At 36.1% G+C, this 14829-nt stretch overlaps 1 protein-coding gene across 1 annotated transcript; it reads right to left on the minus strand.

The window, feature by feature from the left end:
• Nucleotides 1–1219: 1219 nt before the first annotated feature.
• EAPP (E2F associated phosphoprotein) lies at nucleotides 1220–14294 on the minus strand. Its single transcript, XM_006212770.4, has 6 exons — nucleotides 14107–14294; nucleotides 11661–11842; nucleotides 10496–10591; nucleotides 9370–9487; nucleotides 6435–6548; nucleotides 1220–1786 (listed from the first exon to the last, which is right to left on the minus strand). The coding sequence occupies exons 1-6, from the start codon at nucleotides 14178–14180 to the stop codon at nucleotides 1513–1515; spliced, it is 858 nt and encodes a 285-aa protein (XP_006212832.1). The 5' UTR covers nucleotides 14181–14294; the 3' UTR covers nucleotides 1220–1512.
• Between the last annotated feature and the right edge of the window lie 535 nt (nucleotides 14295–14829).

Below are 14829 nucleotides of genomic sequence, written 5' to 3' on the forward strand. Positions count from 1 at the left end.
AATGTGCCTTTTTAGTATCTGCTCCAGGTGATCTTCATGTATAAAACCACCGAGATCCTCCCACTGAAGTGGAAATGAGGATACAATGGGGATGGCTGAGGCATATGGGAAGAAAGTATAGAGTTTGCAATGACAATAAGACAGAGAGAGATCTTGCAAAGCTACAATATGGCAAACACAAGGTTAAAATAAACAGACTAGTAGTGTTATTCTGTAATGTATCATCTGACAATATGTTGAAACATTTAAAAGTATATATGTCGCTTCCAACCCGATAGATATCAGCATATAAAAATTACCAAATATACTTTCAAGATGTTAGAAGTTTCCGAAAAGCAAATTCTTTATCATTTTTCTGCCTCCACTCAGTTCCTACAAACACCACATCATCACTGGTTCCAGCTCACCTTACTTATGTGTAGCTTTTAGAAAGTGCAGAAGACAAGAAGGTGGGAAGGTCATGTTTCCCCTTCCAGAGGTATATCATTCTCTGAGAGAGCATGCAGAGGTCCCTCTCAAGCTCTGCTGAGTCCTGACCTCTGTGGGGAATCACTGCTCTAGTCCAATCTTTTCATTTCATAAATGAGAAAATGGGCTCAAAAGAACAGGCCTGCCAAAGATTAGCATAGTAGAGCCTGAATTAAAATGTATTTCCTGACTTCTCCCCACTCTATCACTTCTCAGTGAGAATAACAAGAGGATTCTGAGTTTCCTAATATTGTTTTTGGAAACAAATCCAATTATATTTCTTTAAAAAGCTGAAATGTACAGATGCCTACAATGCAGTTTCCTCCAAGCTGCCACCCATGATTTTTATATTATTAGTAGGAAAAACAAACATACCTTGGTTGCTAGCAACAGAAATTCTGGAATTAAGAATTAAGCACAAGAGGCAACAACAGAATTTTTAAGTCTAAGGCTAGGGGGTGAGGTTGTTCTTCCTCATCACAAATTTCTATTTACTATGTTAACTCATTAAGTTTAAGAATACTGGTAAGTACCATCCTTTTAGGGAAAGACCTGTTACTCAAAGGATCCAATACTAACTCCATGTAATTGCAATAGTTACTGAATACTGTCACTCCATCCTATGGAGTAGAAGGAAAATAAAGATACTTCTTAGCAAACACAATACAAGCATAAGTCAGAAAACAGTTTCTAGCTTAAGCACACCAAGAGCGTTATCAAAAAAAACCCCCAAAAAACTCTGAAACAAAGGTTACTTACAACTCCAGGACATTTTAATTCTAAAGAGCTTTAATAAATAAAAAGCCCCAGTTTCCAAATATCTATCAAAAAGGGAATGATCAATGAGTCCAATCAGAGCTGTGGAAAAAAATTTTTTAAAGGAGGGGAAATAAAGGTTAATAACCATTTTCTTTCAAAAAGATAAAACACTGCTTCCTCAAATAACCACTCAGAATGTCACTTGAGATGAACAGGCAGGAGGAATATAACTGTCCATGTGTGCACTATATACAGTATTGGGCAACTAAATGCCAGCTTAGCTATTTAGGAATGGCTTGCTAAAACGTTGAAAAAATGAAAGACTTCATCTTTGTCATAGACTGCCACTTCAGTGGAACATTCAGTGCACATGACTGGATGATAGATTTCTTCCATATCTGTCTCTGCCTGCTCCGCAGCATCTTGGTTAGACTTCATCTTCTTATGGCCTCGCCTTTTCTTCCTGTTCTCTGGGGTTTTGTATCTTAGAATCTCTTCTTTGTTGACAGAACAATTCATCACAAACATTGCTCTATATTGAGTTTTGTATGATTCATGCCTACGAAGAAAATGAAATGGAGAATTTGGATTTATGTTCTATTGTAATAGTTACACATTTAGATAAAACTTGAGAATAATTTACTGAAATACCAACCAAAGTAAAGACATGAGAAATGGGAAGTTTAGAAGCTTTTAAGAGTTATTTTAAGAATAAGAAGAGACTTATCAATAGATAATAAAAAAATAAATATATCCTCTTTTCTATTGCTCTCAAAGTAATTTTCATCTCAGAAAAAAAAATTTTTTTTTGATTTGCTCTTCAAACTTAGAAAGACAAAGAAGAGTTGTGGGAAATCTGAGAGTCAACGTTTAAGTAATCTTTAATTGTCTTTTCCTGTTGTGACCTGAGAGTCTGCTCTCCTCTCAATACAGGTGGTGCCATTCTAGTCACCATTTTAGTAAAAGCTATAGCTTTAAAAGCTTAAAGAGCATATGACTTTATGATGTCCACTCTTGACTTACTCCAGCAGTCTAAGGAACAGATATGCTTCCTTTGTTCTTCTCATATACATATTATTTTCCTACTTCTTTCTCAACTTATTAAGTTATTTTCCATTTTTCCCCCCTTAAACCTCATGGAAAGAAATATCTGGCTAAAAAGAGTGAACTCAAGTTATTCCTTTATTGGTTCTGAATGCTTCTCCACCACTACCACCATGCTGGTACTTCTCCAGATGACACTATGAAAGTTTCGTTTATAATCCACTGTATTGGGATCCTGTATTAATATGGAACATAATTTTACCAAGGCCAACTTCTACTATTAGATCATGAAGCAACATGGTAACATGGCTTAATTTAAAAGAAAAGCAACTTAAGTACAAAAACATTTTACTTTTTCTTTATTTCATATTCTAGGTGTCAATTTATATAAAAAAGCTTAAGAGTTCAGATGGAGAGTCCAAAAACCCATTGTTGTAGATGACCAGAAACCTCAAGCTAGCTAGTAAGAGTAAAGTACATCTGCCTACTCATTAGTTACTAGAACAAATCTACCACCCACAACATCATTTAGTTTCAGTTAACCTGATTCAGAACATGGACTAAACTAAGCATTTATAAGGCTACCAGAGAAAGGGAAAAAGAAAAGTAAAAAAAAAATTAAAAAAAAGGAAAGGAAAGGAAAAGGGAAAGCGTGTATCTGGATCGATAGAATGAACGGGAAAAAATGACACAATCATCTCAGTTAATGCAGAAAAAGCACTTGACAAAATTCAACACTCTTTCATGATAAAAACACTCAATAAAATAAGAATAGAAGGAAACCGCCTCAATGCAATAAAGGCCATATATAAAAACCCCATAGCTAATATCATACTCAATGATGAAAGACTGAAAACTTTTCCTCTAAGACAAGGAACAAGACAAAACGCCTGCTTTCACTATTTTTATTCAACAAAGTACTGAAAGTTCTAATCAGAACAATTAGGTAAGAAAAGAAATAAAAGGTATCCAAACTGGAAAGGAAGAAGGAAAATTTTCTCTGTTCACAGATGACATGAAATTATATGTAAAAAACTCTTAATGATTACATTAAAAAACTATTAGACTAATAAACAAATGCAACATAGTTGCAGGGTACAAAATCAACACATAAAAGCTATTGTGTTTCTATATACTAGCAATGAACAATCCAAAGAGGAAAGGAGAATAGAAATTACCCTAGATGCTGGGGTGGGTAGGAGTGGAGAATGAGGAATTACTGTCTAACGGGTACAGAGTTTCTGTCTGGAGTGACGAAAAAGCTCTGGGAATGGATAGTTGTGGTGGCTGTACAATATTGTGACTGTGGTTCATACAACCAAATTGTACACTTAAAATGGTTAAAATAGGGAACAAGATAAGAGTGCCCATTCTCATCACTCCTATTCAAGAGTACTGGAAATCCTACCCAGTCAGGTAAGAAAAAGAAATTAAAGGTCCACAAATATAAAAGGAAGAAGGAAAAATTGTCTGTTTGCAGATGACATGATCTTAAATATAAAAAACTCTAAAGACTCCACCCAGAAAATGTTAGAATAAATAAATTCAGTAAAGATTCAAGAGATAAAGGCAACAAACAAAAATCTGTTGCATTTTCACTAACAACAAACTGAGAAATTATGAAAATAATCTCATTCACAATAGCATCAAAAATAATAAAATACTTCAGAATAAATTTAACCAAAGAGGTGAAAGATGAACACTGAAAACTGTAAGACATGGATGAAAGAAACTGAAGAAAACACAAATAAATGTAAAGATATCCCATGTTCACAGACTGGAAGAATTACAATGTTCATGCTACCCAAATCCCTTTATAGATTCAATGCAATCCTTATCAAAATTCCAATGGCATTTTTCATAGAAAGAGACAAAAATTCTAAAATTTGTATAAAACCACAAAATAGCCAAAGCAATCTTGAGAAAGAAGAACAAAGCTGGAGGCATCACACTTCCTGATTTCTAAGTATACTACAAAGCTACAGTAATCAAAACAGTATGGGATATATTAAAAACAAACTCATAGATCAACTAAACAGAATCAAGAACCCAGAAAAAAACCCATGCATATACCATCAACTTGACAAGAAAGTCAAGAATATTCAATGGGGAAAAGAAAGTTTCTTCAATAAATGGTATTGAGAAAATTGGATATTCACAAGAAAAAAAATGAAATTGGAATTACATTCCAAATTGGAATCACAAAAATTAACCTGAAATAGATTAAGACTAGTATGTAAGATCTGAAATCATGAAACTCCTAGAAGAAAACATGGGGGAAAAGCTCCCTGACATTGGTCTTGGCAACGGTTTTTTGGAGATGACACCTAAAACACAGGCAATGAAAGCAAAACTAAACAAATGGGACTACATCAAACTAAAAAGCTTCCGCATAGCAAAGAAACAATCAACGAAATAAAAGGCAATCTATGGAATGGGAAAAATTATTTCAAGTCGTTATCAGATATAAGGAATTCATATAACACAATAGCAAAAAAAAAAAATCCCGATTAAAAAATGGACAAAGGACCCGAGCAGACATTTTTCCAAAAAAGACATAAAAATAGCCAACAGGTACACAAAAAGGTACTCAAGATCACAAATCATCAGTGAAATACATACCAAAAGTATGAAGTATCACCTCATACCTATTAGAAATAGCTATGATCAAAAAGACAACAAAAGTGAACCCTTGTATACTGTTTGTCAGAATATAAACTGGTACAGCCACTAGGGAAACAGTATGGAGGTGCCTCAAAACATTAAAAATAAAATTACCATATGATCCAGCAATCCCACTTCTGGGAATATATATAAAGGAAATGAAATCACTATCTCGAAGAGATATCTGGGCCCCCACCTCAGACAGGTGATCAAGGTCCACATTAACAGTCATAGATCATGTTGATAGTTTGTTCACCTGATATAATGTGATGAAAACAGCATTTTACTTCTATGGTCTTCCTCCAAAAAACCTATCGCAGCATTATTTACAATAGCCAAGGCATGGAAACAACCTAAGTGTCCACTGAAAGATGACTGAATAGAGAAAATGTATGTACATACAATAGAATCATAAAAAAAGAAGAAAATCCTACCATTTGTAACAACATGGATGAAACTTGAGGGCATTATGTTAAGTGAAAAAAGTCAGACAGAGAAAGACAAATAGTGTATGATCTCACTTATAAATGGAATCTTAAAAAAAAACCTGAACTCATAGAAACATAGATTGGTTGTTGGTAGATGGGTAAAGGTGATCAAAAAGTACAAAGTTTCAGTTATAAGATGTACAGCATGGTGACTATAGTTAACAATACTATATTGCATACTTGAAAATTGCTAAGAGTAGGTCTTAAAAGTTCTCAACAAACACAAACACACACACACACACGTAACTGTGAGGTGATGGATGGTTAACTAACCTTATTGTGGTAATCATTCTAAAATATATTTGGTGGGGAAGGTATAGCTCAGTGGTAGAGCATGTGTTTAGCATGCAAGAGGTCCTGGGTTCAATCCCCAGTACCTTCATTTTAAAAAAGATGAACCTAATTACCTCCCTCACCAAAAAAGCTTAAAAATAAGTAAATAAAAATTTAAAAATAATACAAAATATATTTGAATATCAAATCATCACGTTGTATACCTTAAACTTACATAATGTTTTATGTCAATTACATCTCAATAAAGCTGAGAAAATTTTTTTTTAACTTTAAATGGTCTAGTTGACAATAAATTGAATATTCAAATAAAGTATTCTTTTAGAAGAAAATTTTTACATGGTTAAAATAATAAATTTTATGTTACATGAATTTTATCACAATAGAAAAAAAATAAGTGTATTTGAGAGATTTTGTCATTCCACAACAATATGTGAGGTTTTACTGAACACTTGCCAGCACTGGCAAGTGCTTTATTAGAAAAACTACTTTGATAACAGACTACGTATAACCAAAATTATTTGTATAAAGATTAGTCATGTAGCACATGTCATACATACACATACATACGTACATAGTCATGTAGCACAAAGGAGAGAACTTAGTCATAATTCCTAAGTTCCTCAAACATCTATTTCTGATTTAAACAAGGACCACCAAGTGGTATTTTTCTTGTGCACATGTGTGCATGCACGTGTGTGGTTACCCTTTATCCATTACCTTTGGCAGTCAAGACACAGTGTGGTCATGCAGGCAGGGCAATTCAAGACAGCATCACTATTTGGAACAGGCTGTTGTTGCTGATGTGGCCTCTGTATTCCAAAACCATGGTAACTAAAACAGAAAAAAAGAAGTGGAGGAGGGAAACAAAGCCAGATCTTGATTTCTAATGCCACTCTCCAATAGAAGAAACCAGTACTCCTTAGAGAAATCATTGAGTCTAGAAATGGGGATTACAACATGAACCTGGAACATCTTGTAGTGCCAAAAAGTAAGGAAATGCTCAAAAAGAAAAAAGAAAAAACCCACAATGAGACAGATATGTTAAAAGGGCCCAGAAGCCAAATGAAAGAGCTCCCAGTGGCCTAAGATGAAACAATTAGAGCATCAAAATAAAGTAGGATTAAATTATAACCAAAGTATAAATAAATACCCATTAGTCCATGCTGACATGACTTAATAAATAAATGAGGGAGAATAGACAAGTCTCCAATACAAAAGAATTACAAATAATCTATGAAGATACTCTCCCTTCAAGAAGGTGGAGCATAACTCCCTACTCTTTAAGGCTAGACTAAACATAGTGACATCTTTCTAAAGAGTACAGTACAAAAAGGAGGGAAAGAGTAACTGCATAATAATGAAACACTACCTCATCAGAGTGATCACGGTAAACATTAACAGTCATACATCGTGCTGATAGTATGTGCCCTTGATATAAAGTGATGAAAATAGCACTTCATTTTCATCACTCTGTAGTATTCCTCCTAAAAAACTTATAATTTCAGTCTAATCATGAGAAAAACACTAGATAAATTCCAATAGATATATCTCCCACAATAAACTGTCATAGCCAAGAAAAGCCTAAGGAGACATGACAACTAAATGCAACATGGTACCCTGGATAGGTTCTTAGAACAGAAAATGGATATTAGGTAAAAACTAAGGAAATCTGAATAAAGTATGGACTTTAACTAACAATAATGTATCAATACTGGTTTATTAATTGCGATAAATGTACCATATTAATGCATGATGTTAATGATAGGAGAAACTCTGTGTGTGTGTTATAAGGCAGTGGGGAGAAATATGAAAATTCTCAATTTTTGGCTCAATTTTTTTGTAAATCTAAAACAATTCTAAAAAAATAAAGTCTATTAATTAAAAAAAAACCAATAAAGCTATATTTAAAAAACAAGCACATAATCTCTAAGTGCCTAAGGATTTTATTCTGGCTCATTCCCTGTTGTATTTCAAGAGTCTAGGACAGTGTCTGGCATACAGTAAGTGCTCAATAAATATTTGCTAATTGAAAGACTTAAGCATGAATCTACATATGAAGGCACTAAAATATAAAAGTAAATATTCTTAAAAGGGGCATATGGTAAACTCTTGAAAATTGAACAGCAAAATGCAAATCATATGGCATTATTCCTAAACTCTTCAAATGTTTGTGTGGAAAACAACTGAGAACATGTGGTATATATTTCATAATTGTTGTTAAATACCTCCAATGGTTAGCAAATTTCAAAACCCAAACCCCAAGAAAATAACCATCCGTTCAACAGACACTGAATGCCCATTTAACAATGTAGAAGACGCTTGGGATATAGCATTGAACAAAACGGGCATGATCACTGCCCTTGCGGTGCTTAAAATGTGGTGAATTCATTATTTGAAACTGATTTGGGGGTTCTTAAAAGGCAACTACTGCTTGATGCAGGAATGTGAATAAACTAGTAACGTTATTTCTTCTCAAGATTATATAACAATGAAACTACATTCCATCTTACTTCACTGACAAATTATGTTACCAGAATCAGGAGCTAGACTGTAAGCTCCTTAATTGTTTCAATATTACTCATAGCACTTAAAATCTTCATTTCACACTTGTAGGTGTGAAAAATATTCATCAAATAACTGCAAAGGGCAGTTCAAAGAAGTCCTGCATGGGTGAAACTGGGAGAGGAGAAAAGGACAAAGTAGGGGGATGGAAGCTAAGAAGTGGTGCTCAAAGACCCACACAACATCAAAATCCCTCTGGGTTTGACAAGTAGAGATTCCTGGACCCCACCCTAGCTGAATCAAAACCCCCTAGGGGAAGACTCAAGGGTTTGCATTTCACTCTCCCTAGCTGATTCTAAAGCACAGGCAGGTGAGGGAAACAGTAGGTAACAGGGCTAGGCTGCCTAGCTTTCATTCTTACGACAAATCAGCCTTTAACAACTCAAATTTGAAAACAAGTATGGAGTTTCCTCTTGGGATGATGAAAATGGTTTGAAATTAAATAGAGGTAGTGGCTGCACAACACTGTGATTACACTAAATGCCACTGAATTGTTCTGTTTAAAATGGTTAATTTTTTATCATGTGAATTTTACCTCATTTTAAAAAATCAAATTTGTAAATAGTTACAAAGAACAATTCAGGAAGAAAATATCCACTCTTCATCCACATAAACTCTTTTTTTAAAATTTGTTGTTGTGGTTGTTCTTAATTTGGGGGGAGGGTCAGGGGGAGGTAATTAGGTTTGTTTATTTATTTTTAGAGGCAGTTCTGGGGATTGAACCCGGGACCTCACGTATGCTAAGCATGCACTCTACCACTTGAGCTACACCCTCTCCCCCATCCACATAAACTCTTAATCTCCAAGTAATTTTAAATTGTGTTTATTTGAAAAAAGTCAGCTTTCTTTCTTGAAAGGAGAGACTGACTAGCTACAGCAGTTAGAATTCAGCAACAGTTGTTAAAAAACCAGTTATCTGATTGAAATTTGCTGGTCTTTCTCAAAATAAAACTATTCAGTTTCATCTCAAACTTTCTTTATGCAGGTCTGTAGAAACATATACACATACACTCAAAATGTGAATATAGTGAAAATCATCTCTTTTAATCATTTTTTCTAAAGAGTCCAAATATTAAATTTAAGTTCTTACCCTCTTCTCTGTGCATCAACCCAGGCCTGATCTCTGTTATCTTTTTCAGGATCATACAGTAATTCATCATTTGTTGGAATTCTGTGTTGTTTCTTCTTTTTTCTCTTGGTCACTTGCGCTAATTTTGAAAATGTTAAGGATATGGCTAAGTATCACGTCTAAAGTTCACACATCTTAAATATAGAATAAAGAATCCCATTTCCTCAACTACATACTCTTTCTATTTGTATTTCCCTAAAAAAATTTTTTTAACTATTCCTCCAAATGAAGTTCAGAACTCAGCTCAAATAATGAGAATTCAGTCTCAAAAAGGCCACTCAAAGCAAGCCAAGAATAGAAACTATTTCTGATGTCTTAAATTCTAAGTTCTCATACATAAAATGCTACTGAAATCAAAACAAAAATGAATGGAAACTTTCAGCAACTGTGAAGCTGGAGAGATCCTAGCTGGACGAGCACGTCAGGTCTAACTGTTCTCCCAGTCCTTTGACCCTCCCCAGAAGCTCCTCAATAAAATGGTTTGATCAAAAAATAAATAAAAACTGTGGTCATCCACATACATCAGGCCGACTTCATCAGGTCTATATTTATGTAACAAGTATATAAAAACATAAAATTGCTTCTTTACGATATAAATTTTTTATATGTGTACTCCAGCATAGTTACTGATATAAGTTAGTTTCAGCTCTTTCATTATGCTCAACTTTGCTCAAATTTTATACAAAATCAATTCCAAAGAACAGAAAGATTGATGAAAAAGCAACAATTTAGGGAAAATTCTGCAAGAGAGTAAAACTATAGAAACTATTTGCAGCTGTAAAAGCAAATGCTGCGGTGCTAAAGATCCTGAAGGAAGAGGGGGCAAAGAGCCCTTCCTCTGAGGAAAGAGGTGCTGTGTCGGTTCCTCCCCCCAGGGGTGCCTATGCAACACCAGTCTCAGGCCCACGTCCTCAGATGTGTGTGTTCCCATCTGTTCTTATGAATTAATTCTGCCTTTGTTTTCACATCAACTGCCTGCAATTTCTTAAAAGATAAAATTCAGAGAGAAATCCTAGTATCAAATAATTGCTGGGTAAAATTTCTTTCATAAAATATAACCGCTACACCTCATAAACTTGTTACCTACTTGCTTTGTCTTCATCCTCAGAATCAGAATCAAAATATATATCATCATAGAATTTTGTTGGAGCCGTTCCAATTTTCCCATTTCCTGAGGCAGACCCTATTCAAACCATAAAAGAAGTTTGAAGACTGAACCATACATAACTGACAAGAAAAAAACCTCCATATATTCTTCCATCACTTCAAAGTGATATCAACTCGCTCCCAATTTCATCTGGGTGGAAAAATACTTTCACGTCAATGACTTATTAGATTTCTGTGCCTTGTGCAATTATAGAAAACTTCATTTCCTTGAATAAGTGTTCCAAATCATGATAAAATTATTCTCTCTCCCTTCCCACCAAGGATTGAAAGCATATTTAATAATGATAAAAGCACATCTAATTAAATAAAATAGCCATATTTTCAAGTTGGCAACATACATATCTCTACCTGTCAGCCATGCAGTATACTGTGGAGAACAGGGAATAAACATCTTGTTTTAAGGGATTTAGAAGAAAGAGGATAAGAGCCCTACAGGAAGTCGGGAGGAATGAGTCAGGACACACTCTTCCTCTCCTCAGTTGTGCCTAGTGCCATAATATTACCTCTACTTAGGTCATTATATGCCTGCATCCCTAATTCTTCCTGCTAATTAACATCTGCTTTTGCTTTTATCATTATCACTTATGCTTTCAATTCTTAATAGTTAATATACAGCATAACAACATGGAAGCCAATGCTGAGTAATCCTACTTTCACAAAGTTTTCAAGTCAGGTATATTTTACAAAGAGATAAAGTATCAAAATGAAGTATGTTTTATTACTTACTAAAATAAGACAGGAATTTGTAGCAACACAACATTCAATCCGTTATATCTGTGCTACAAAACCTTAAAAATAATTTTATAAGCTAATGTGTCCCTTTCTCCTTTTATCCTGGTGTTAAAATTACAAAAGGAAATCATACAAGTAAACAGTACTAAACAGTCTCTTTCCAGCAACACAGGAAACTTCTTCACTGGCAAGCAAAGAAAACTATGCTCAGGTTGCCAAACACATTTACTCATTCACTCAGTAAATATTTACTGAGCACTGACTGAAAGTGCTGGAGACACAAAAGAGCACAAATAACGTCCCCTGTCATTATGGAGCTTAGAAAAATATAGGAAATCTAATTAAAAGTTTACCTGTTTCCAGAGATGATAACTTATCCTCCATTGTTTTTATGGTGGAATTTAATTCAGCTTCCATTTCTTTTTCAAATTCATCTTCACTAGATGATTCACTTTCTCCAGTAAGGCATTCTCTGATGAGTTTTCGTTTTTGGTCGGGAGTTCCATGTAAAAGCACATCCACTTCATCTTCAGAACTAGAACACATTTCAATCAGAAAGAACGTGAATATTAAAAAATATTAAAGAAAGAATATTGAAACACACATCATCTCACTGCCAAACAATTTTAAGCTCTACAAGGTTGCATTTGATTCATCTGTCATTACATACAGCTATTCTCACTTAATAGATCAACCATTTCTGCATATTTCCAAATATATTTTTAATGTCTACATAACATTTCCTCTTGTAGATGCTTTACAGTTATTTCTCTTTGCTATTAAACATTACAGTGAACATCTCCATATATATAACTTTGTTTCTGTTGAATTCCTTAGGTTAAAATGTCTAGAATTAGATACAAACATCCCCCTGACCTCTGGAATTATCACACTACTTTCCAAGAGTATTACACCAATTTATAATTCCATCAGCAATGAAAAGTTTACCTCACAGAACTGGGAGTTTTTTTAAACTCTGGATCCTAAAGTAAAACTTAATATAGGTAACAAATATACAGCTAATATATTCACACAAAATGTTAACAGATAGTAAATGAAACACCTTAGACATTTCTGATATAATCAATAGTACATAAATAATGTTCAATTATTCATGATCTTCAACTGATGAAGAATTACAGACTATTCCTGGGATTTTCTTCTCTATTTTTCTCTTCTAGAACAATGCTTGTGAGCCTTCTGCAGAAGGTAAATAAGAAAAATGCATTTCACACCAATCGATTTTGCTAATGATATAACCTTATCCAGATTATTCTCCCAAGAAAATTCCCCATCTGACATTCCTCATCCTGACCAGCATGCTCCCCTTCTCCATTACCACTATATCCACTCAAGTCCTATTAACTCTGCCTGTACCATCATATCCTAAGGATCTCAAGGCCTCCAAACTCTTCTGTTTCATTCCACCCTTGACCCTGCTGCCAGAATGTTACTCCTAAAGAACTCTCATCACATCACTACCCAACTCCAAAAGAAATCATCTATAACCAACTTCTGAGTACAGCATTCAAAAGAGCCTTCCACAATCTGGTTTCAACTTATTAAACACCTCTCTAACACAATCTTCCTTTTTAAAACAAGCATTGGCTTCAGAGCCTTGAGCAGGCAATACTGTCTAATAACACTGTTTGGTTTTCACAGTATTTATTTTTACAGTTACCTCACCAGTGACAACTGACACAGCAATATAAAGCTTCCTTAAAGAAATTTAACTACAAAAGTGTAAACTGACTTAAAGAAAAATGTTAAATAAATAACAAGATGAATATGGAGATGGTAACAGCAGGATAACTCAAGTTCAGCAAACACTGCTACATTCCAACCAAACTGAATTACTAATTGAGGCTGACATATACCTCCTTTCACAGACTGAACCCATTAACTGAAACTCTTCATAAGAGAATCTTGGAATCCATCCTTAGTCCCCATGACAGAAATCTTCAGAGCAGTCTGATTCCCATGCCTATAACCTCTCCCGGATAATATGAGAAAACATTGTTATTGAAGTAACGAATTTCACAGAAAGCTTAATCGGACAGACTGTTTCAAGGCTTATGAACAGGATATATTGACAGCTTTAAAAATGGCTAAATTTGCCTGCAAATCTCTTGTCAACATAACCGCAAGTTTCCCTCGGACAGGAAATCCCTCCCTTCTGGAAATTCCCATGGAACTTCATCTGTGACTATCTCAGGTCATTTTTTTCTACAGTGTTCTTCTGAGATACACGTTTATTTTCAAGACATATATCTTCCGGAAATAAAAAGTATCTTATTTCTCCTATTTACTGTTAAGCCTGTCGAAGACGAAAACCTTATGACTGACCTCTGTAGCCCAGAGCAAGCACATATAATAGGTGCTCCAAAAAAAGTTAAATATTCCCTTATTTCTGTTTATATCAGTTCAGTCTTCATGATGGTCACCTCACAGTAAGTCCTCACAACATACTTATAATACACTTATTATACTTCTTTTCATGGATGAGAAACCGAGGATAAGTGACTTGTCTCCAGTCACACTGCTAGTAAGCTGCAGAAGCAGGACTCGATCTCATAGCTTCTGAATCTTACATGTAATTCCAGAAATATGCCCCTTCCCCGCGCCAGGGTCGGCCTCGCCTCCCCCGTGGCTGCGCGACCTCACCAGAACCCGCTCGGCGTCCCACAGGCGAGAGCTGGGCCGAGGGTCCGCACGGGCCCGGCAAGCACAGCGAGCGGGGGAGGTTAAGGCCTGGTCTTGGCCCGAAGCCTCGGAGGCCGGAGCGGGTCAGGGGCCCACCTGCTCAAAGCCGGCTCCTCGTCGCTAGGCTCTTCAACTGCGTAAGGGTCATAGTCATCTTGAAAGCGGTTCATGGTAGCCTGAACCCTCGGACACCGTCTACAGGCCTCCGCACAGCATCTGTTTACTCCGCAGGTCCGTTCCCTAAAGCGCTCCGGGAACCACTTCCGCCCGCACTTCCGCCCGCACTTCCGCGCCCTCCCTGCGCGCCTGCGCGGATAGTCCCGGGGCGAGGGGAGGCGGGGAAAGGGGGGGTAGGGAAGGAGGCGGGGAAAGGGGCGTGTCCCAGTGTCCCGAGGCTTTCCTCCGCAGCTCCTGCTTCCTTGGAAACAGCTGCCTTATTACTGGAAGTAGCATTTGGCACCCTCATAAGCGGCAGTCTCTATGGTGGACACTCTACGTGCAGTGTCTCACGTTGTGACGTGAAAAAGCAGCAATCTAGATACTGAGGGAGTTGCAGCCTGAGATCTGGGCCAGTAGGTCTCTGAACACTAGCACCCAACATCCCTCGAACATCCTCGCCTGAAGCCTTTCTGCCTTCTTTTCACGTACGACTGACTCGCCTTCACACTACTCACTTTTCAATCTGACTTCGGCCCCGTCTGTCTACCAAAAAGTTGCTAGGCGGTCACCACTTAGGTCCTAATTACTTTTTCTTAGCCACTTCTTAGTCCTGACCTTTGCTCAGACCTTACCCAATTCCACTTGGATACGTGAGATGAA

Source organism: Vicugna pacos, chromosome 6 (assembly GCF_048564905.1).
Source record: "Vicugna pacos chromosome 6, VicPac4, whole genome shotgun sequence".
Taxonomy (NCBI): Eukaryota; Metazoa; Chordata; class Mammalia; order Artiodactyla; family Camelidae; genus Vicugna; species Vicugna pacos.